Below are 24,808 nucleotides of genomic sequence, written 5' to 3' on the forward strand. Positions count from 1 at the left end.
AAGGTTTGTCTCAATCTAATTTTAATCACAAGATAATGGCAAAGTATACGTTCTTTGAAGTCATATGTTGAAGACAATTAAATTAAAAAGAACAATGCATAAGCCATCATTGGTGTCAAACCAATCTAATTCCTCCCCTTGACCAGTTAGCTCACTTGTTGGGTAAGACGGTAGCAACTGAAACAGCATGTCACCTTTTAAAAGCTTTTTGCTAGTGACCTTCACGTCACATGCAAAAACAAACGAATAAGGCATGATGTGATATCTCTATGCACGAATTTCACTCTACTACAGTCCACTAATAAAAAATTGATCAATAACACATCCCAAATTTACAGAAATTTCACCAAGATCTGTTTTGATGCAATATTTTGTTCTGTTATCTAGACTGTTAATAAAGATGTTGAATAAAAAGTGGAGATTACTAACAAAGCTTGCATTAAATCCTTAAAAATATGAGGGTGCTGCAAACAATTTAGAAGCAGATTTCAAAGTGACTTTGGTCATCAGGGAAAGTGTTCCAAAAATTTATAAAGCGAATTAAAAACACATAATATGAAGTACTGCATTTGGAGAAGCAAATTGAAATGCATATACAAAAAATGAAATACCTCTAGCTAGACAACACTATCACAGAACAGTCTTAGAAGTTGAAGGAAATAATTTGAACAGGATTTGTAATAAGCACGTATTTATTTTCCAGATATATTAACTGAAAGGTAATATATGACATATGGAAGGTAATCAAGCCACGCTATTCAATGTTCATACGTTTTTTTCCTAAAGTGTTTGACACTAATGGACACACTGCAGAGAATCTATGAGAGTAGGTAAAATTTGTATAAACGTCAGGAAGAATTGAAAAAATTGTGTTTTCTCAATCTAGATGTATTAGTCTTCAAATAAGCTTAATCATAAAAGCAGAGATCACACCAAACTCCCTATGTCTATTTCAACTGGAGAAGTAAGAAGTTGGCTATTTGCAGAAGAGATGACTAAATACTGGGAAATTTTTCCATCTCTGATAAAATGCACACTAAAACAAAACCACAAGAGAACATGTGTAAGCTCAGTGGTTTTTTCCTTCTTTAAAGGACAATTCAGTGTGCATATGCCATCGATCTATCTCAGCAAAATAATGGACTAACAAAGATTTTGCTGACAGCCTCTTCTAGCTCAGTACTTTGTAAGTAAGTAGTATGGGCAACATACAGGTGAGACAGGATAAGACAATATTTCAAAGATAAGAGATGTGGATGACCACTCTTACAACTTACTTTAGCTCCAACACTGCAACTTCCAGTACTCCCAGTGCTGCCACTTACTACTCCTGTAAATCTTGCCTCTAACAATTCTTGTCTTCTTGGGTCCAGGCTATGAAGCTCATCCATTGCTCCTAAAATAAATAAATAAATTAATTAATTAATTATATTCCTTAAAAAGCCTGCTTGCAGTGGAATGTTTTATAAACATTTTAAACAAACCACTGGCCCAAGCAAAGAAAGGATTTACACTCAACTTGACTACATTTTACCCTTTGTTAGTCAGTAATGAGTAAATTCAGTGAAATTACAGAAATTTTTGGAAAAGCTCTGAGTACCAGAAGAGCCTTTTTAACTGGTGAAAACCACCTGTTAAAGGGGTTCAACAGACCTGGAACCAGTAGCATGTGATATGCCAACCAGATAATTGTTTATAGATCAAAAAAACAGACTGACAGGAGCAAAATACTTTTCAACATAGTATCTCCTATTGCAGCAATCCCCTTGCTCTCAATATTAGTTACACTGTTTAGCCTATCAAAGTATTGTACTCAGACAAACAAATAAAAACTGCAGCAAAAGGGGAAATGAGAGCATACACCATGGTCCCCAACACATGCAAAGGGGATGCCAAGCTGGCTTGCAGGGCAGCGGAGCAGGACCTGGGCTCACCCATACGAGAGGAGCAAAGAGCAACGGAGACACCGGCTAGAGATGGGGCCTCCTATAGACCCCAGCTACCAGGGAAGAAGCAGTCCTCGGCACCAGGAGAGAAAGTCACGTAGCTTAGAGGAAAACAGAGGAAGAGAAGGAGTTTCTGATGAGCTCAGTTAAACTCAGCTTACATAAGCAGGCTACAACATGATGTGCAGCTTTCTAATTTGTATTTATATCACTTATGGCTGTTTAATCCATCTGAAAGATGACCTAAACAGATAGTCTTCTACGTTTACACAAACCTTGTTCTTCATTTTTCATCTTTTTGACTACTTGAACATTCAGTTTATCTTCAAAGTGGAAATGTTTCAGTTATTTTATTTTAAAAATATTACTTAATGCAAAAGACTTTATGCAGCATTTTTAGTAACACATCCCTCAAATACCATAGGAAATGATATGGCTGCATTTTTTAAACTAAGATACGTCTCATTTGCGTTTTTCAATCCACGAGGTCAATACAGTATTTCAGAAATAACTAACGTAATAATTATCTATATTTATGCAGTATTATTTTAAAAAGTTTTTGAACTCCCTTTTCATGGAAGCTAGAATTTGCAAAGTTTAAGTGCTCCTAATAACTTTTGCCTATCAGGTAAGCATCCTGACAATCAAGGCATCAGCAAAACTTTCTTCCCTGTTAATACGGCACAAAGAGACTTTTTTACATTACTCAAATATCACACACGAACCTTTAGCATTCAAAAACTAAAGGGACATTTCTGTACTGCACATTTTGGCCATTCAAAGCCCACTCAGGACACATCACAGCATGAAGTCACAGCTGACTTTCCTGGCGAGGAAAGCACTGGCTCAAGTATTTTGCTAATTCAAGCTGCCTTAGCCTCTTCCTCAGTGTTCTCCCCCTTTTTCCGGAGGGAAGATGGGTAGTGAACAGGGCGCCGGTGCTCCTTTCCTGCAGATTCCTGCACCAGGAACTCCTCTGATGAAAGCAAGAAGCTGCACCAAGGGAAAAACGGTCAGGAAGGAGACATTCGGGAAACGTGTTGTCAGCAGAGCCTTCTAAAACACAGCAGCATTTGGGAAATCAGCCCGCAAGCGGCTGGTTGAGAATTTTTGTTTTTTGAGGCAGGGGAGTGTAACCAAGCACAGCCACACACGGAGCTGCAGCTCCTTTTCCAGCGACGCAGCGGAACTGCCCAGTCCGAAACTGCAGCTGGCTTATTAGCAGTCACAATGTTGCTTCTAGAGCCTGGCTATTAAACCTTCCTCCAGCCTCTACAGATTTTAGATTGTAAACTCTCCAGGGTAAAAACTGTTTTACTATGTGCACACACAGTGTAGATCTGGTAACACCCAGGAATCCTCTTTAAATACCTTCCTCCTAAATATTCTTTTCTTGTGCACTGTTTCCAAGAGTTTCAAAAACAAATTGTAGACTTTCCAAATACATAAAAAAATCCTTTAAATTTACACATTATACGATGACTTTTTTAAAAGCAGATGTAAATACACCTTTCTGGCACGTATGTAATCTATACATTACTAGAAAAGTATTAACCTAAAAAAGTAAAGTTAAGAAACAGAATATACTAGATTTTTCAGGCAGGTTTAAATGATTGCTGGTTTTATTCATCACAGTAAAAATGCTTTAAGGGACTGAAGAAGGGACCAATTTTAGTTTTGCCAAGTAACCCACTTAATGAAGTAAGACTAGCAGTATTTTGATTCACAAACCTCGACAGTCACAGCCCATAGAAGTTTAGAGCTTACCTATACTACAATATTAAGGCAATTCTCACAATTACCAACCACTGTACATATTACAAAAACAGATACTATGATACCCTATATTGTTTATTTTATTTAATGAGGGAAGCTCTGTGGATAACTAAAGCTCACTAGATGTAGTGCAGGGTAAAACTACTACTACAGGTCTCACACTATTTTATGTAGTATGTATTTAAATAACGTACTAAATAGATGAGTACACCTGGGTTACCTTAACAGTCAAAAAGGTAACTCAGGTGGGTGGCCATACCAGGTGAAGTGCAGTCTTTCCTTTTTCCTGCTCAGATTTTAGAGCCTTTATGATAGTTAATAAAGGCACCGTATTCACTCATTATTTTGCTAACTTTTTTTTGTTAAATATCCAAACCCAGAAAGCAACACACAATTAAACATGCATACTCTTCCGTCCTTGGGATCTGAAGGACAAGACAGAAAAACCGGATTCAGATCCGCTTTAAACATGAGCCAGTCCTAGATAGTTTAATAAAACTATATTCCTCTTTAATACTCTATTTAAAAACAGAATATTCACTTCCAACTTTTTTTCCCCAGAGAATCTACTTTTCTGTAGCTCTTGTAATAATTTCAGATTTTTCAAAGATGTTTCTTGTCTTTTTTTTTTTTAATGTAACCAACACAATCTACTTTTTACCTGTGACTAAAGATGACAAAGAAAGAACATGGTGATGTTCACAGTGAGGCACAGTGTAACTACTACATATAACAACTAGCCCACAAAAATCAGCATCTTCTCTATTATTTATTTTAGTATCTTATATAGGCTTTCCTCTAAGAAACAGTACAAAATATCTACTTTTGATGTCCTGAAAAGCACACTTGTCAGCAAGAACTACTCAAAAGAATTCCAAAATTCTCCTGAATATTCGTTTAGCTATGGGTTATGTGGAAAATCAAAGTTATAAATTCAGAGAAACAATTTATAACCTTTTCCATGGCATCCAATATAATCAGACCATATTTCTACCCAAGAAAAATAAGGATATAAGAAGTCAGAGAATTCTCCACATTAGTTTGAATTTTTCAGAACTGGTGACTGGAAAGTAAAGTGCATCTGCCCCTCCACCCCAGGCCCAACCTCCAAATACAGGAATACTTGCAAAAGATTCAAGTATTTGACCAAGTATTTGCTCAGAACTCAGTAAAATTGACATTTTAGGAGAAAAAGTCTAGCAGAAAGCTGCAAATATATGTCTTCATCTCCTAAAAACTTAGTTTTGAGATACGCACATGCTGTGATTTCTGTCTTGAACGATGCTAAACTACAGAGGACTGCTGCAGAACCAAACTCAAAGGTTCGACAAATCCGACTTCTTTCTTTTTTTCTCCCCACTACGTATGGAATCAAGTCCCAGGACTCCACTTTTATCTTTATGTCCGTTATTACCCTGAATGGACTCTTATTTTCTGGCAATCAATTACAGCTTAAAGATGAAGAAAGATAACTGCTTCACATACTGTCAGCTTCCTACAACGAAGGTGAAGTTCATCATGCGAAAGTAAGACTCTTCTCAGAGCAACCCTCACAGTCAGATCGAGCCTCGCCGTCGCTGCCTTCAGGGCCCGCACAAACCACCTTTCAGCTCAGTGAAAGGCATCCTGGTTTGGTCTGGTTTCTTTAGCAGACCTATATGCCTTTAACTTTTAATGCCAGAACAAAATACCTCAACGCAGAGGCTTACCCACGGAAGAGGAAGAGAAGACAACGGTTCAACCACAGCTCAAATGCAAATCAAATTTTCTAATGTGCTCTTAGCAGGCACTCAGATATGGTAATGCACATGGTATACATGGGATAAGAATTACGTGCAACACGTTTTATTGGAGCGCTGATGTTAGCATTTATTATATTACCACCACATACTCCCACCACTGACAGTAGGTCAATAAATCAATAAGGTCAATAAATCTAACTTAGTTTCAGATTAGGAAAAAAGTATACATCTGGAATGGTAGGAAAACCAGCCTGGAAAGCAGCCGCTTTTTTAAATTTTTAATCAAAACTCCTTTACAGGTATCAAACAATCTCTGAAATTAATGAACACTAGCCTATGGTAACCATCCTAGGTATAGAAACCACTAATTAACAGCATTGCAATATAATCCCTAAAGCCTTTAAGTAACTATTTATTTCAATTTGTAATATCCTAAAAATACTTACCTATGTTGCTGCTCTAAAAATTTAAATTCATAACAATTGAATATGACAGCTCTTGTCATTCCAGAATATATAAGTACCAGTCAAAAAACTGAAAGTTTTAAAATATCAAAAGCAAAGCACATCACAGAAAATTAATAAAAATGCAGATTTTAAGATCTTAAGCAGTCTCCTAAAATACCTTAATATCCCACAAAACTACTTTGCTTGGAAATCTCACCAACATGAAGATACATCTCATCTCTGTATCTTCATGTATTTCCTTTTAAGAGTGAGCTTCACTTTTGTCTCATCCAAAAAACTAACAAAACAAAAAACCCTCTCCTCCTCCTCTCCTATCCTTCCGAAACTCTCGACGTTCCTTACTGCAGAACCAACCAGAAAGGACTTTCTGATGCTCCAGAAATATAAGGTAGTGAAGCCAATGTTTCTACCTCAGAGAAAACTATCTATCTGGTACAGTGGTTTAGTAAATGCTACCAAGTAACAAGACATGTTTGTCAAGCACACTTTCTATTAATATAAGCTTTAACAGATATTAACCTTTATACTTTATGTATCCTTAGTACTTTATTAAACCAATGGAGAATGAAGCAACCCAGAACTAGTAGTCACTGAAAGAACATGCAGAGCTTTAAAATATAAGTCCAGGCAAATGAAGAAGCCAGACAAAACACATTATAGCAAAACATCAAACGATATAGAGTGAACATCTATTTTTCTTAATTTATAAATTAGAGGGGGGGGAAGTGAAACCTGTTCCAATTAAAATAGACCGCTTGGGCAGTAGGATTGAGAACTGAATCAAAACACCACAAAGTTGACCTGTGCTCCTAAACCAGGCCTTGAATAACCTTTCCTCTATGGCATGTTTTGGGGAACGACAGAAAGCAGATTTGGAAATAGCCTTGAAAATTCCTCGTGTGCTGAGAAAACAAGTGGATGTTAGTTGGATGTTATTAGGTAAGCAGCAGTAATTCAAGAAGGAAAAATTCAATTCCAAGATAACTGCACAAATGCAGCCCGCCCTTAGCGGGAGGCTCTGAAGTGCACCAGTCTCAAGGCCACAATTATTCAGTACTGGGGCCTCAGGTGTCAAAAAGATCCTACTTGACCTTTTGATTAGCAGTCAAGTGGGCAGACAGCGAGATACAATCTCTAGATTTAAAACAAACAAACAAACAAAAAAGATGAGAATCACCCCAGCCCCAACCTATATCCACCTCCTACCAAAAGTGAGGTAACCAAAGCCTTTACCAAAGCCCCAGGGTTTGAGCTCTTCCAAATACCTAACCGAGCAAGAACAAATGGCTACTGGTTACCCATGACTGCTTAGCCTGGGAATTTTAAAATGCTTATAATCACGGGTTTTCCAAACAAAAGGGGGAAAAAGAAAACGTCTTCTACGCAGGATAGCTATTACCACCTCCAAACAGCAGGTGACACAAAAAAGTACAAAATAGTACTACACTTGAGTTAAAAGCCTTCACAGTAGTTGAAACCAAACACACCGATGCAGTAAAAAAAATGTATCTTGATGTCCCAGTGAAACCAGCTCTTTGAAAAGATCTTAAGTGATAAGAAATTCCTAATGAGATATATACCTAAGAAAATACAGATTATATTTCATTAATCAAGAGTGTTTAAAATGCACAGTGAAAACACTTCTTGGTCCCTGAGCTAGTCACATTAAAGTAAACTTCGGGGGGGGGGGGGGGGGAAGGGGGGAGAGGGGGAACAACTCCCAAAACCACAATCTCCATAAAACTAATACTTCTTACTCAGGTCAGCTATTCTATTTAGGTACTTTGCTTACTAACAAAAACACTTCCCACCACTGTTAGGATGCTCAGGCGAACTACATACAATGCTTTTCTTAATATTCTAAGGATAATTTTTATTCCACAAACTGGTTCTCTCAAGAAGAGGGAGAGAGAGAGGCTGCTTTTGAAAGAGCAACTGAAGTACTACGTAAGGCATGACTTCAGTAAGAGAACTTCTACTTGCCTCACATCTCAAGTTGTTTTACGTCATTCGCCTCTGGAACCCATGCGGAAAAAGCGATCCAAGAGTAACAGCCTGAATTAGAAGATCATCCCTGAAGAAAAGCAAAAGTAAACAAACCTTCAACTCCTCCAGAACCATTCAGCCTAACTTTCAGACAGCTCCCCCGCCTTGCCAAATTCAGAATTAGAAGCAAGTTCCCCAGAGATACAAAATACTCCAGCCAGAGCTACGCTGTGCCTGAGCAAGAAATGTAGCGTTTGCTCACGCGTCTCCAGTAGTACCTCTAGGACAGAGCCATCATCAGCACCTCCTGCCCGTCTCCTCATCCCGCCACCACGACGACAAAATGTCAGTATACGCAGAAGACGGCCTCACTACTGGCTTCAGCAACAGTTGAAAACTTAAGGAGGAAAACTTTTGGTATAGAAAGCTGCCAGTTTCTGCCTTCTTAAAGGGGATAACAGTCAATAAGAATCATCAACTGTTTTGCAAATTGCTGCATGAGCTGTGTTATTTTGTGTGTCAAATCTGAGTAAACAAAAAAAAACCCTCTTATGTTGATGAAATCTGCAGGACTTGCAGGAAACTTTCTCTTGCAGGAGAACAGTAGACAGCAGATGCTTTATTATAAAGGTCATTTAAGACTGCAACAGTGAGGAAATAATTTTCTTTAAAGACATGAAAATTGCATAATGTTACCTCTATAACATTTAATACACTACTGACTGGTACTTAATTTATTAGATTAACTTGGATCATACTGCATTCCATTTAGATCCAACAGCATAAAGCCACAATTTTGCCTGAAAAATATTTACATATTGTTTTCACAGTATTCTTAGAAGCACTGCTTGGAAATGCAACTGAAATTTAAATGAAGCAATGTTTTTGTCTGTTTCCTTTATGCATTTACAGTAAACTTCAAAACAAATTTCACAGCTTTTCCTTTATTGCCTAGTTCTTCACCTAGCCAGATGATTTCAAAGCTACCCTGGTATTTTAAAACTGGGGAAGTGTCCAAAAGAATGGGCAGAGGTGCACAAGCAAATGAAAGGTGACTACCACACAGGGAAGGCTGAGGGGAGAAGGAAAACAGTTGGAAGGAATTCCTGAATTCAGAGGACACCAGTAAGAGAATTGAACTCAAAAGAGGAAAACAAATAAATAAAAGCTCAAATTAGACATAAATCCCTCAAATCTGACAATCGACCAGAATAACTAGACAGAAAAGAAAAATAATAATCACCAACCAATGACCAATTCCTGCCTACCCACTATAATGAATTCAAATATAACAGAAAGAAACCAAGCATCTAACAAAGTGAGACAACAATAAAGCAGTGGTTTGAACACTGCAGGTAAATTCCACTCTCAGTTACACTAACAGCCTCAAAAAATATTCCTTGCAATAAAATCAGATTGAAACTAGGACAGGGCATAGATGGGATTTTGCTAGATTCTCTTTAACCTAAGGATAAAACTAGTAAAATGGACAAGTTTTATACCATTCTTTCTTTTTGTATCTATGCAAGAACACAACTTCTTTCTGAAAGCTAGACATTTAAGAGCTGAAAAGTCTACCTGTTCTTTAAAAGCACCACTAGTAGCCCAGGAAAACAAAAGAACACCGTTTCAAGACTTATTCTTACTAAATAGAAAGGATTCTTGCCTTGAAAAAAAAAAAAAAAAGAAAAGAAAAAGAAAGAAAGAAAAAGAAAAAGATCTGAATTTTTACCCCAGACTGCTATGTAATATGCAGCTCCAACATGAGCATCCATTGAACCAATCATGCACATAGCAGTTTCAAGATCTCTTTCCAAATAAAACTACTTCAGCTGACGCATTCTACCCCAAAAGGCTCAACTTTCTCTTGAATTATTTCTATTGTCCTTTAGTCTCTAAACATTTAAGGAATTCAGGGGAAAAGCTGGATAATTAACAGGCAGACAGATCAGGCCTTCAATCTACATAAAACCTATGGCCTCAGAAAGTCTACCTATCATAAAATTAAGAAATCACAAGAAAAAGAATCTTCCTTAGAAACATCACAAGATAGCAATTTTCTTCAACAATGTGATTTGAAAATCCACTTGCAAATTGCTTTTATGAAATTTCTGTCTGTTGAATACAGCTATATGATGGTGTATTTAACAAGCTTGCATCCAAAAGTAAAGAAAATGCTTTTATGAAGAGGAGACAAAAGCCCCACAACTTCTGAACGATTTACCATGAACTACAGAGTTCAGTACTTAACAGCATTTGGTTAGGTTGTTGGTAACCTGGATTCTACAGTTCAATATTAATTTTCCTGCTGCTGAAAGAGTAGAAAAATACTGAGTCCTTCTGCTCCTCCCTCCAAGATACATTCCATTTTCTTTTTAAGTCTTTTTCTAAAGTCTTTTCAAGTGACTAAAGATCAGGGTTTTAAATGCTGTTTGGAGGTTGTTTATTTCACTTTCTCAACAGTTTAATGAGTCCAGAAATTTAATCTAAATCAAAGAAAACTTTGGATGCTGGATAGAGAAGTTATTTTTTTTGCAAATCATTCTACAACAGAAATTAAATCTTTAATGATAAAAAATCCTAATGAACTTTAGACTTCACCTGTATGTGGCCAGTTTTCAGATTTCAATTGTCTGGCCAACCAGCCAGAAAGGAAAAGTGAATTAAACAGAAATACGTTTGTGAGAGATCCTCCACTAACATCCTGAAGAAAGAATTATGAATAAAGCAATTGGCCCAATTCTAGATCAGTCAGGAGACAGTTCTAGGTAACAATTTAATGATTTTTAATTCTTCCCTCCTTTCAGCTATTCTCAGGGTACCTTCACTATTATATGGCTCATCCAATGGCCGTAGACAGCAGAGGCAGAGATGAATACACAAGCTGCCCACCAATGCCTTCTTTTTGCTACTAACTGGTGATGTATACACATGCACAGGTATGCCACAAGGGGGAAAATCAGCTCATACAAAGCTCAGGGAATGATTCCTACAACAGAGAGGACAACAGCTCCCCAGGGGTCTATTCTGCTGTGAATGGCACTGAAGTGGCCATGCAACTATGGTCAAGACAAGCCAGTGATGCCTCACGTCTGAGGAGGCCTTCTACTAAACCTATCCCTTGCAAGTGCAACTTGAATCACCTGTAAACCAAACATGGCTTGGGAGCAATGTACTGGCCTCCTAGAGCAACCAAAAGCTCTTATGTCTAAGTGACAGCATTTTCCTGACATACTGCATGAAAGTAATCACACTTTTCTTTATCGCCACAGGCAACAAACCTATTGCACAGGTTTAAGCACAACCTGTTTGAGGTGCAGCACAGTACCTATGAAAGATAAGCACTAACGTAGGCAATAGAAACACTTGAAAAGAAGAAAATCTGATTGAGTATCTTTAAAATTATGTTCCAATCCTGTAAATTGATAATGTGCATGTCTATGACAGCTTTCAAGACCGAGTCTGACTAACAATTAATGGTGCTGATGGCCCTGAAAGCTACTGAACTCCTTTTGCAACATTCACTGAAACAAAGGCATGTTGTGTCTCACTTCAAAGTTTTCATTACTCAGAAAACAAGTGTCAGTATTTAGCTTTATTTGGCATACGTCCTTATAACAGGTCAGTGTTTAGCCAGACTTTTCTCTATACTAGCTTTCCTGCAGGAATTCTTCACAGAACAATTTTTTCCTATCTTGTCTCAGAAATTACCATGCCAACTCCTTTGCAATGTTTTTTCCCATCTTGATAATAGGAGTTGACAAGTATAAAATAGTAAGTGGAAAACAAGATACAGCACAGGACACTCAATACTGGAGCTACCTGTCCATTTCCCAAACTTGTAACCCTATTTGCACCATGTACAGGAAGCGTTAGCATAGCAAATAATGCTATGAGCAACAGAACCACGACAAGGTCCTTCCTGAGTCTGTTGAATAAGTTCAGCTTGATGAATGAAGGGGAAAAGACAAAGGAAAGAAGAGAACAGCAGTCTACCAATGTCTTGCAAGCTTCTATCTTGGAATTGTCACCCCACAACAGCATTAAGGAGGCTGCACTTTGATGACTGGTATCTTTGTATTTGCTGCTCTCCTCCACACTTAACTAGAATAAAACTGAATTCAACAGATCAGTTCATGGATGCAGTAACAGAAGTATCTGCAGTGCCCAAAATAAGAGCACAGTCTACTAGGAAGAATAATTCCCTATGTTCCCAGTCTTTCTCTGCATCCAGTAACTCCTTCTAGGCTCTTAAAAACAATATTGAGTTAAGATTCAAGTGTACTTCCTATATTGAAATCCCAAACTGTAGTATCTTTCACCATCATAAGAACCTCCTAATCAATCAAACAGAAAAGCCCCTAAAAAAGATAATCGCACAATAAAGTAGCATCAACGAGAAGTATCCTTTCTGAAAGGCTTATACTGAACTCACACAGCTGAGAGCTTAAATAATAAAATATTTACTAAAAATATATTTCCTGAAATTTTGGCTAAAATACTGTGGAAACCCTGACAAAGTCAACACTGAACATTTATAAGCTATATGGATAGTACTCTGAACACATTCGTTACAAGCAATGGTACCTGTTCTTCTTTTGAAAGTTATCATTAATTAATCATGCGTGTCATATTTTCCTGCTATTTCTTTTAATCTAGACTAGATTGTAAGATCTCATAATGGTTCTTTGGATTATTTCTAACTGCCAAGAAAAAGCCAGCCAGGTGATCAAATAGCAGGTTCTGATTCAGCAGAAAGATTTTGGTGGGTTTAACACTACCATCTTTTACTACTTAATAACGAACTAGCAGAGCCATAGCATACTAGCAGAAACAAATATGCTTTGTTTTTACATTACATATCATCATTAACACAATCTTCATTGACTATTTCCACTTTCCAGAGTTAAAGATAACCAATATCTGCAAACAAGTTAACAGACTGATGAACTATCTAATGTACTAAATTTTGTCTATTCCAAATAAACATATATAGATGCTGCAAAACAGACATATCTTCTATAAAATTCCTCTTTTTTAATGATAGCATCTGATTTCAACATCTGCTACAATGACAGAATATCCAGAGGTACAAAGCACTTATTAAAGGTGTTTTTAATTAAATTTTGTTCAAAACAATTGTCAGTTCTGGTAGCAACTCAGTAGCCAATTAATACGTCCTCCTGACGTTTCGGGTCATCTCTGACCACTGCAAACTCTGCCTGTGTCACTGTGGTATCACACTCTCTGAGCTCTCCTTTAAAGCCTTAAGCAATCAGATCTAGGTTCCATGCCGCTTTCTCCTGTGGAGAAAAGATTCATTACACAATTTTAAGGTCAAAAGCAATTAACTTTCCTTTCTTTAGAGTTAAGAACACCACTCAGGTTAGGGAAAAACTATATCAAATGAATTGTTTCTGATCTTACTGTATCAAGTCAGAAGATGGATTAGCAAGAGGTGTGACAGCATACCTTTGGGGTTTCTTTTGCCTGCTGGGAATCCTCAGTGAATCAGAAAGTAAAAATATCCCTGTTAGTGTCTCATAGGATAGTAAAGCAGAATTGCTACATCACACTGTGCTACATAAGTACATAAAAGAACAAATTTACAATATGCAGACAAGAAGTTTATGTTTATAACCTCCCTATAAGGTAGGAAAAGCATAGCTGCATTTTACAGAATGCAGCAAAGGACTTGGCCAAGGATCATCAAAAAGTCTGGCAGAAACACTAAAAAGAGGCCGTCTTCCCAAGCAACACACATCCGCCTTGATCACAACGTTATGTCAAGAGAGATAAAAACTGATATAGCTGAGGCCACACATATGACGCATCACCTGCCTATCTCTACATGCTCCCTTTTCATCTCCTGTAGAGGAATCCACAGCAATTACTGGTGCTTCCAGACAGTTCTACAAAAGGTATCCAAACAGAAAGAGGGAAGCAAAATTTGCCTGTTTCAGCTTCATCCGGCTCCCTGATCCCTTTGGGAGTAGGCAGAAAGCTGGTGGACACACTGCAAGTTTACGGGTCACTTGTTGACAACACTAACAGGTCATAGTATCATATCACAAGTTTTGTGATACACCAAAAAAGTACAGCATCACATCCTCAACAAAACTCTCTGCTTTCCATTCCTCTATCTATTTCTATGCTGAAAACCATCAAAAGCCTAGAGCAATCCTGGTGGTACAAGAAACACATACATAGAGGAATACTAGAAGACACAGTAAATTGCATTTGCTGCATCAAGTTATAAGGAGACAAACTATGCATTCTCACGGTTCAAGTGCATGAAATGGCTGTTCTGCAAAAATTTAAAATGGCACAGGCCTTTTGTATATATCTAAAATAAACAGCAGTTTCTGCTATCTAAGAAAGGAGTGAAAAGGAAGTTAAAAGCAGAGGTCACCTACCAAGCAGCAAGAGTCTAATGCCTTCCCCCAGCTTCATTTTTCTGTTTCTTTCATTCACTTCTCAGAAAAAGTAAATTGTGAAGGAACAAATACAGATTGTACATCTTCTCCCCACTTAGAATACGTATGGAAGTTATTTACAGGGTAGAGCAGCAGTTAAAAAAAAATTCATAGAATAAATACATATTTTTCTGAGTAATACTAGTCATTCGGTATTTGAAGGTTAAATTTGTGGTGATAGGAGTATGTTTCCATTATTAATTCCCTGGACTTCCTAATCTCCTTACTCCTATAGTTCCTACTGCCATTTCTCATCTTCAAAATCTCTCTCCAGCACAGACAACCCACTTACCCTTGAGGCAGAGATAAACACCCTGCTCCCTGGAGTGACGTGGTACACAATCAATTCCGGATCACACTACGCACTTCTAACCTGTGCTGTTCTTACCATGTGATGGTGAGAAACATGCCACAAACAAGCAGTTGAACAAAAAATCCGAGCTATTTCCAAATATATTAATCTACTTCTTCTATAACGTCGTAACTCTCACTTCAATCCCCCTATACTTTTTAAAGGGGCCACAGTTTAACATCATTACACACTTATACACACAAAATTATTATACCTTTAGGATTAATTGGCACTGCAACCACAAGACTAATGAACTGTTTTGGTTTTTGAACTACATCATTTTAAGGCAAGGGAGTACTGACACTGTTGATTTGAGGTTAATTTCTTCCTTTCAAAATATCCGCTTAGCACACACAAAATACCAGAAGTTGAAACAAGAAGATTTACATTAAGAGTTTTAGACTGCAGAATTACAAGCTCATTGTGAAAATATCATGAATAAGATAGCCTATGCAACCTTAATTTTGTCCCCTTGCATTGAGTAAGGCTACCCTAATGGCATGATTGCTTGCTATTTTTGTCTTGTAGGTACCCTCTCTCATTGACTCTGCAGGCTAGGTGGTGGTCAAAGAAACAGGCAACTAAATACTGGGTGTGTGTGGGGGTGTTTCTGCAGGGTTTGGGGGGAGTTTATTTTAAAAAATAAAATAAAATAAAATAAAAAACTTTCCTATTCATCAGCAGTATTTTAGCTGACAACAGAATCCAAGCTTCACCAAGTATGGAATTCATTTCCTTACAACTCCCTGTAAGGAGAGTCTCAGAATGCAGCTCTGAATAGAAAAACTACACACACACACACACACACAGGTGAAATATTAATGACTACACCTACATTTTCCCAGGCTCTTGCAGCATTGCTCCTATTCTACACATAGGGTAAAATATGACACTTGTCTGAATTCACACATGAATTGGTGAAAAAAAAATCAAGTACAGAGCTGAGGAAAAAATTATTTTAAACTCTGCACTCATTCTTCTAAATTACATCATGGCTAACAACCTGTCGGTACCAACAGCATACATTAAATTGCAACTTTGAGCGCTCAACATTCCTAAAAATGCAGTGCACACTCAGCTCACACACAAAGAAGCATCATACGTAACCATCTGTCAAAATTTTGGTTTTAGTGTTGCTCAGCATCATCGTTAAAGGAATCTGCATTACAGCTGTTTCTTCTATCCAGTATTCATATCCTAATTTTAAACTCTGCTTTCTTTTCTGCTATATTGTCATCTCACTTTCATTCATTTATATTTCACAATAAAGAAAGGATACTTCTTCATCAGCTAACACAGTGCTTTGCTAAGGCCTCACCCCTTGCAGGCTTCGTGAAGGAGAGATCATTAGTGGCTCATGGTCATTAGTGGCTGATACCCCAGAGGGCTGTGCTGCCATTCAGAGTGATCTGCATAGGCTGGAGAGCTGGGCAGAGAGGAACCTCACGAGGCTCAACAAGGGCACGTGCAGGATCCTGCACCTACGGAGGAATAATCCCACTCCCCAGGACAGCCGGGGGGGCTGACCTGCTGCAAAGCAGCTCTGCAGAGAAGGACCTGGGAATGCTGGTGGACAAGTTGATTACGAGCCAGCAATGTGCCCTTGTGGCCAGGAAGGCCAATGGTATCCCGGGATGCATTAGGAAGAGTGTTGCCAGTGGGTTGAGGGAGGTGATCCTTTCCCTCTGCTCAGCCCTGGGGAGGCTGCATCTTGAGTACTGCATCCAGTTTTGGACTCCCCAATACAAGAGAGACATGGAGCTACTGAAGAGAGTCCAGCGTAGGGCTACAAAGATGATCAGAGAACTGGAGCATCTCTCTTACAAGGAAAGGCTGCAAGAGCTGGGCCTGCTTAGCCTGGAGAAGAGAAGGCTGAGAGGGGATCTTATCAACGCATACAAATACCTTAAGGCAGGGGGTGTGTCAAGGAGATGGGGCAGAGCTCTTCTCAGTAGCACCATGCAACAAAACAAGAGGCAACGGGCACAAACAGAACTGCAGGAAGTTCCACCTGAGTATGAGGAGGAATTTCTTTATTCTGAGAATGACAGAGCACTGGAACAGGTTGCCCAGAGAGGTTGTGGAGTCTCCTTCTCTGGAGATATTCAACACCCACCTGGATGCAACCCTGTCTAACATGCTCTACGTGACCATGCTTGAGCAGGGAGGTTGGACCAGATGATCTCCAGAGGTTCCTTCCAACTTCAACCATTCTGCAATTCTGTAAACCTCACAGATCAGACTGTGATCATGTGATTGAAGTCTTCCAATATACATACGGTTATGGTCCTGAGAGCAACCAGAGATTTAGAAAGGGCAGATCTAAAAACATATTTTCAAGTATATATTCAAAATATATTTTAAGGCACCAGTAAATAAGTATGGGCCAACTAACATCACCCACTGCACAGCAACAGCGGACTCTGAAAATTCAGCACCATAGTACTTGTTGCACTACTAAGCTAACCATATTAATTTTTAGCAAAAGAATAAGGGCATTATATTGGCTTTGAGGAGCACTGAGGACCATCACACCCATACTTTTAGTCAAAATAAGCTTGATCCAAGCTCTCTTCACTAATGGAAAAGAGATAGAGTGCAAGTTCTCCTTTTATATAGCTCATGTAAGAGGTGAGGGTGGGCCGTGCAAGCCCACAGGTGACTGAAGCAAGCTTAGCATAGCCTGCTTCTTATGGATATTTTGACAGAAGCAAAACAGTAAGTGCTATTGGGAGGCAAAAGCATAAAGTTCAAATAGGTGACAAAGTGGGATGCATTTCACCCAGCATACATTAAACACTACTGGCTCCGCATTTCTGGCTTGTGGGGAGAGACTACTATTTCAAAACACCAAGGTAACAGCATTGAAAATTTTCTGAAAATTTTCCAAAGTCAGAAGAAATCTGGTGTCTGTAACGGATTCCAAGAGGATCCAGATCTGACCCAGATTTACCTCCATAAATTTGGAAACAGTCCAAGAGGCCAGTCCTTGTACAATCAGATAAGGTCAAAACCCTAAAACGCCACCTGATTTTTTCCAGACTCCTGGGGCTGGCTGTCACAGGCATCACACTCCCTCACACCAGCATATGTGGATCCACCGGTTCCAGAGGCTACTTCAGAGACAGAAATAAGCTTAAACAACTGAAATCTAAGAACTAGTAGGAAGAAGTGAATAAAACACCAGGAAAGAGGAAGTTTCACCATGAGCAGCTCCCAGGGAAAGAGGGGGGCAGGCAGAGGTACCCCCTCATCATCCTGCCCTTCCAAGCCCCACGCTAGCTTGTGTGCTACTGTATCCACAACAATGAGAAAGACGCAGCCAACTGAAAGAGGAAAAAGACAGATTTCAGTACCTATTTACCTCCATCCTCTGCACATGAAATTTTGCAAACAAGGATAACGGAAAGCCCTGTTAGGTTTCCTCCTTAATGAACCACTTGGTTACTACTACAGTTCTGTCACAGGAAGGACATGTCACAGCAAGGTTAAACAAACACTACATGTCCCTTAGACATACGAACTATTGCTGTTGCAGATACTACTCTACCAAAATGAATATGCACATATGACAAAAATCAACAAACAGAAAATTTTCCAAGTATGAAGCAGCATGCACACAAAGTACACTATAAAGGGTTTTGTATAATTGTTTTAAAAAAATCATTTTAGTCTGAGTTGTTAGTCACCTGAATTGCAAATTCACTTTTTTTCATTTACTGCTTTCATATAACAAAATATTTTCTAAAGGTACTACAGGCTAACATGACTTATTGAACTAGAGACCTCATACTAAAGTGTTTTATTTTCCTAGGAATAATCTCTCCCATTCAGTATCTTTGAATTATTTATACAACAAAACCAATGGATTCAATAACTTAATGCACATAACAAAAAGCAATGGTAATGGCCTGTCTTAACTTAAAGTCTAAGGAAAAAGGGAATTTCCATTACTAAAAAGACTGAAAAACACCAAAAAAAACCCCCAAAATCTTATTTCCAGAAAGCCCTTATTTGGACCTTTATCCACTACAATCTTAAAATTGGATTTTATCTTTTCTCAAGCAGTAGCTGGTGATAAAGCAGAATTTTTTGACATACAAGACAAAATAACATTCCACTTCAATCTTTCTAGACACAAACATCCAACATCTGTGGCTGCAAGCTACCAATTACACAAATTACTCACTGTTGCTACTACTATGGGGCAAGAGAGCTTTCCGCTGTTGACAAGCCACAGAAGAAACTCCCAGAAACATCCTTCCAACAGCCTGCCACCGAGCTGACCGCCGGCCAAGCTCTGCTATTTTATGCCTGAGCAGCTGAGGAGGTTTGTGCCTCCACCGCATCCACCTTCTGCCCTTAACAAAGATAACCGTCCTGCCTGCAACAGAGCAGGCAGCGGCTGCTCCTCAGTCATTACACTTTATGGTGCAGAAACGAATGCTGAGTATAGGGACCTCAATTTGAGGCAGAAAATGAATGTTTATAGAAGCTCAGAGGAAGCAGAGGAGTTCGATGGCACCTGAGGTCACAGCTGTGCCCAAACACTGGTACAAAAGGGAAACTGGTGGTGGGAAGACAGAGGTTTAGGGACCTAGTTTAGGAAAGGGTGCACACATCCTGTCCAAGAAGCTCGAATTTGATACTGCTGGTGATACTCAGCTAAATTTTACAGTCTCTGACAAGGAATCACCAGTATTATTGTCTGTCCTCTTGCTTCAAAAGAGAGTGCCAAAGGTGCAGCAACAACAACTTGCTGGTTCTCTCTCTCTCTCTCTCTTTTTTTTTTTTTTTTTTTTTTTTTTTTTGTTAATATAAATAGGTTTGAAGAAAAAGAAAGACTTCAGGAAAACACCAGGAGGTGGTGTCAGCCACTGGCAGAGACTTGTGGCTGTTGTGTGCACTTTCCTAGAAGAGAGAAAACAAGTGAAAGGCCCGGAGAGAACAGCATGCTGCGACTCAGCCAGGAGAACAAATCAGGTCAACTTTCAATCACACATGACAAGTTAAAAAAACACTATTAAGGTCATTTTACTGGATGGAAACTATTTTGTCGCCTTAGCATCAATATTTTATTTCCAAATTAAGATATATGCTGCAAGCATAATGAATGTGGAGGAAAAGCCAAGAAAAATAAGTCTAATGTAATACAAAACCAAATTACACTGTTTTGTGACCTAGAGATGTCTCTAGTCCTCTGTTTAAAAGAAAATACCAATACAAAAAGCTAAAATTTGAAATATGACTAATGTACCTCAAAACCGGCCATATTAATCAAGCAGCCAAATTTCGTATCATCTGTATTATTCACCAGTAGATTTGTGACAAAACTGACGTATCTGAAGAAAATGAAAACGAACTACTTTTTAAGAAGGATGCAGTCAGAGACAATGTGTGGTTAGAATGTTTTGAATTCAAAAGTGACTGAAGTTTTTGTATAAGCTTAGCATGCATATGAGACTACTACTCAGAGGGTCGCTTCACATGCAAATTTTAATGTATATATGTAGATATTATATATAAACATAAAAATTGTGTGTGTTTGTATTAGACATATGATTTTTTTAAATAATACATACACAAGCATATGATATAAATTAACCTTTTAGATGTTCTGGGTATGATTGGGTAAATCAAAAAAGAGACTAAAAAATATGAATTCAGAATACACAATGCCATCTGACGAGCTAGCTAAGGTGATGATATTTGCTTTTGATAGTTTGACTACCGGTGTTACCCCTCTTACACATTATTGGTATTACAATTATTCAATAATACAATTTAATTAGAAAAAGGTTACATCACTAAGAGCATTGATATAATATGTAATTTGATATAGATAAGTTAAATAGACAACAAACCTCACAAAAAGCAATCATATTTTGATTTTGATCTACAAAAAAAAAGTGCTTTTTTGTAGCTCATTTAAAAATTCTAGAGCTGTAGTACCAGGAATTGTTTTTATTTATACCCTATACTAACTTTAAAATACAAAAATCCCATTCCTCATAATAGCCCTTCATAACACCAAATACAATCGGAACTACAATAAGAATTACTCTACATTATTCAAAATTAAATTTTGTAGCAAACTTGCAAGATATTTTTTTAATACGGTTAAGTGTATTGTGACCAAAACTACTTAAACTAAAATGAAACACTAACAACTAAAAAGTTTTTAAAATATTTAACAAAGATGACAACCACTCCAAACAACACCCAGCTCAATCAGTAACTGACTTAAAGAACAAAAACAAACCCTAGTAACTAGTACAGATAAATCTATTATTCATAATTTAATCTACAAGCACCACAAGCAAAACTAAACCCAAAAAACTACTTAATGAAGAGAATTCCACTGGCTAATGTAATACCTCCCTTTTTACAGGATTGTAAGGTCTCGCCTCACCCAATAGTCTGGGAGGAAAGTGGGAAAGAAAAGGAAGACACTTTACCTTAAAAAATATTAAAGCATGAAGAAAGGATTCTGCCATGAGAAAATAATCAAATAAAATCCCAAAGATGACAAAGATGAATTTTATAGCGTATATGTTTTTTCTCTACCATATAGTCTACCTTTCCAACGTCTGCTAATGACCTGCAATAAATCAGGACATGTCTTGAGAAAATACTGAGCAGATGATTCTTGTGTTAAATTCGACTAAATACACACACAAACATACTTAATCCCTTCTCCTCATTTTTAGCCTTCTAGAATGGCCAACTTCAGTTGAAGAAGCACTATTCTGACATTCTAGAAATGCCTGTTTTCTTACTGCACACACAAAGAAAGCTGAGTTGACAGTTTACAATGTTAAAGCTCTTCCACTCCTCCTTGCTATTTACTTTTTATGAAAGGCTAAGGTTTGGAGTTTGTTTTCAATTTTCAATAAAAATACAGAAAATAGAAATCAACACATAGGAAAGTAAGTAAGATTTAGGATAGAGGAATTAAATTGTTTTCTTTCTCTAAGACCAATTTGGTCTTTAAAAAACACTAGTATATGACTAGAAGATCAATGTTTACTGGTTATAAAGGTAATTTAAAGAATGCGCTAGTAACAAAATCATGTTATGTCACAAATACATTAACATATTTCAATTGATTTCAGCACATTTTAAATCAATTCATTTCCAATACATTTATTTTCTCCTTAAAAATTGTATTTCACAGTTCTTGCAAGCACTACAGGTAAGCTGGAATTTTCTATGTTTTCTTACTCAATTCATTCTCAGTAACCAACGCACAGAAGGTATCAGATGATCAGAAAACCTAAATCAAGATTGTACACTCCTGATGAATGATCACAGACACATCACTACGGAAAATGTATTATAAGTAAGTTACAAAGGGCATTAATACATGTGATATTTTGATATGATTATTCCAATAAATAGTTGCCCCGAAGAATGGGCATCATATCATGACATCAGATTGCAATATGCACAAGGCTGAAACTAAAGAAGGGGAGCTTGAAACATGTATTTCTTCTTTGAAGTACATATAATATTTAATGTAGTATCTTCTAAACATGATATTTGAAGTAAAACACAGTATGATCATTTTCTACAGACTATAAATTCTAGTTCGAAGAACAACAAATTTGCTTTGCTCTCATCAAAAATTTTTGGCATTCCTTTTCAGGTAAGAACAGTCATTTTAAAAGGAAGGCAAAAAGAGATAAAGAGGAACATGAAGAAAGATAACACCAAGGACTTTTTACTTTGAAATATTTCAAAACTTCCGGTACACCAACTGTTAAAAATCTTTTGTGGGATAAAAGTTTTACCTTTTCAATAAAACTTTTAACAGAACCATCAAAAACAGATCATTACTCATCAAGTCTAAAAGATCCTGCTTATAAAGAAAGACTTCCAGCATAATATCCACAAAATGTTCTTCTATTCAAAAAAAATAGCATTTGCAAAAGATACAACCCTGAAGCTTTTTCAAAGTTACTGTATCTTTCACCCTTAACAAGCCTACAGCAGTTTTATTAAGAGAACTCATTTCACTACCATCTTATGTGCAAATACACCCTTCACAATGATATCACCTAAGACAATAAAACTTCAGACTCTAAGTTACCAGTGTCAACCAAAATATCGATTCTCCAGTCTAAATAAACAAATATCCTTTTAGCTAGAGTTCTCTAAATAGGTATAGGTATGGTAAAAAAGTACAGCCACTAATATTAAAGAGAGTACTATTAATAATGTGGGCATTTTATTTTCATTTGCTTTATAATAAAAATACTAATTTATTATAGGGCATCTTCTCTCCCACCATTTTTACTAGGAATGAGGTGAACAAATAAAAAGACAGCAATCTCCCTGAGGACCCAAACAGCTAAAAAGAGGGTATTAGGGCACAAGAAACCACTGAAAATTGTTTGAAGCACAGCTCCAAAAGTTAGGTCAAAACTGTGGAACCACTGAGAAATCAGTATTAAGCAGAAAAAGCAATATTTATCAAATATAGCTAAACAGTTTACAGGCTTGATCAGCCTAAGCCACGGGAGTGAAAGCAATAAGCCTACTTGTAGCATCCTGTCTGTTTGCCTCCCCAGATTCAAGAGCTTCTCAGGAGTTCAGTGGTGAAGATAAATGGGAAGGATGCCTGCTGTTAAAACCAGGAGATCCCAGGGGCATCGAAAATTCAACAAGGTGAATTCCAAGACCAAGATCTAAATTAAGTTCTTTCAGACATATATGGGCTATGAAAACAACCAAAATATTCACTTGTACACTTAACATAATTTTCCACTAGGTTGCCCATACATACACAGTTTAAAAACTCTCTTTTAGTAACTTTCTTCAAGGCATGTATTAAGTATACATATATTTTTTAGCCATGCCCAATAAATATTTCTCTGTTACTCACAAAAGAAAAAACAACAAAGCACCAGGAGCTACAGTTGCAGGACACAGTGCGTGAAGCATTTATATGCTTTGAGCTCAAAGTACAGCCATATAATTAGTAAATATCTAAAAGCTTGGCTGTAGGTGACATCACACAACAGAGGTCTCAAAGCATTAAGATTTCCTGTTATGCCTCAGAGAAGGAGAACAAATATTTATTCTCCCACAGGTATAGCTGTAGAAGTCTAGAGAAAAGAGAATCCAGCACTTGCACATCTCCAAGAGATCCTGATCAGGCTTCATTTCCTCCAAAAGGCATTCCGGCATTTTGTTACTCTCATGCTGATCTCTAAAGCAATGAAGGACCGAGTACTTTTTTCATAAGGTAGTGCGCTTTAAGTTTCCACCTAGCTAAAGCTGTGCAGATATGATAAGACAAAACATATTCCTTATCACATCTGCTGCTACCTCTCAAGAAGTGGGGACAGTACCAAGGAATATTAATCTTCTCAAAAGACCTTCTTGTTCTTTCACAGTGAAGGTCCAAAGGATGAAATTCTCTACTCCATGTCTACTAGAGTCCTTTCACAGGTAATCATCTAACAGCCTTTAAATTTCACTTTCTGATTTTTTTGGAGGACACTTCTGAGCCTCAGAGGCTTGTTAAACTCCTAAGCTAGAGAGGCCTTTAATAAAGTAGATAATTTCTCTTGTTTGGGTTACACTTTAGTGTTAAATGTTTAAGCTGAATTTGAAAGGATGAGGTTTAAAGTTTATGACCTATTGAACTTATACTAGTGAAAAATACGTTCAACCAATATAAGTTTTAATGTCCAAACAACAGCAAAACTATCAAATAGATGGAAGTCCCTGGCAAGCAGCTGGAACCAGAGTTCTGAAGCACTAAGCCAACTTTTGACAGTGATTTCTTCTTCTTTTTAGTCTGTTCCACCAGTTCAATTCAACAATTAGTTCATTCAACACTGAAAGAACAACTGAAATTTAGAAAGTAGGAAAGTCTGATTTTCTTTTCCAAATGACGAACAAGAAGGACTGGTGACTGGATTTTATCAATTAATTCTCAGAATTGAAAGGCACAGTGAACAGAAATAACTGACTCAGTTTATAAACTACAGACAAGTCTACTTCTATACAATCTGTTCTAAATGCAAAACATATTTGGATATATTTATTCCTT

General features: G+C 37.5%; 1 protein-coding gene across 3 annotated transcripts in view; it reads right to left on the reverse strand.

Moving 5' to 3' along the window:
* TLK1 (tousled like kinase 1) overlaps positions 1 to 24,808 on the reverse strand; it is a 78,704-nt gene that overhangs the window by 47,980 nt on the left and 5,916 nt on the right. For all 3 annotated transcript variants that reach the window (XM_062578856.1, XM_062578855.1, XM_062578854.1), the window contains exon 2: positions 1,278 to 1,396. In XM_062578856.1, the coding sequence (XP_062434840.1) occupies positions 1,278 to 1,396 (119 nt within the window). The remainder of the gene's footprint in view (positions 1 to 1,277; positions 1,397 to 24,808) is intronic.

The sequence above is a fragment of the Rhea pennata genome, chromosome 6 (genome assembly GCF_028389875.1).
Source record: "Rhea pennata isolate bPtePen1 chromosome 6, bPtePen1.pri, whole genome shotgun sequence".
NCBI lineage: Eukaryota > Metazoa > Chordata > Aves > Rheiformes > Rheidae > Rhea > Rhea pennata.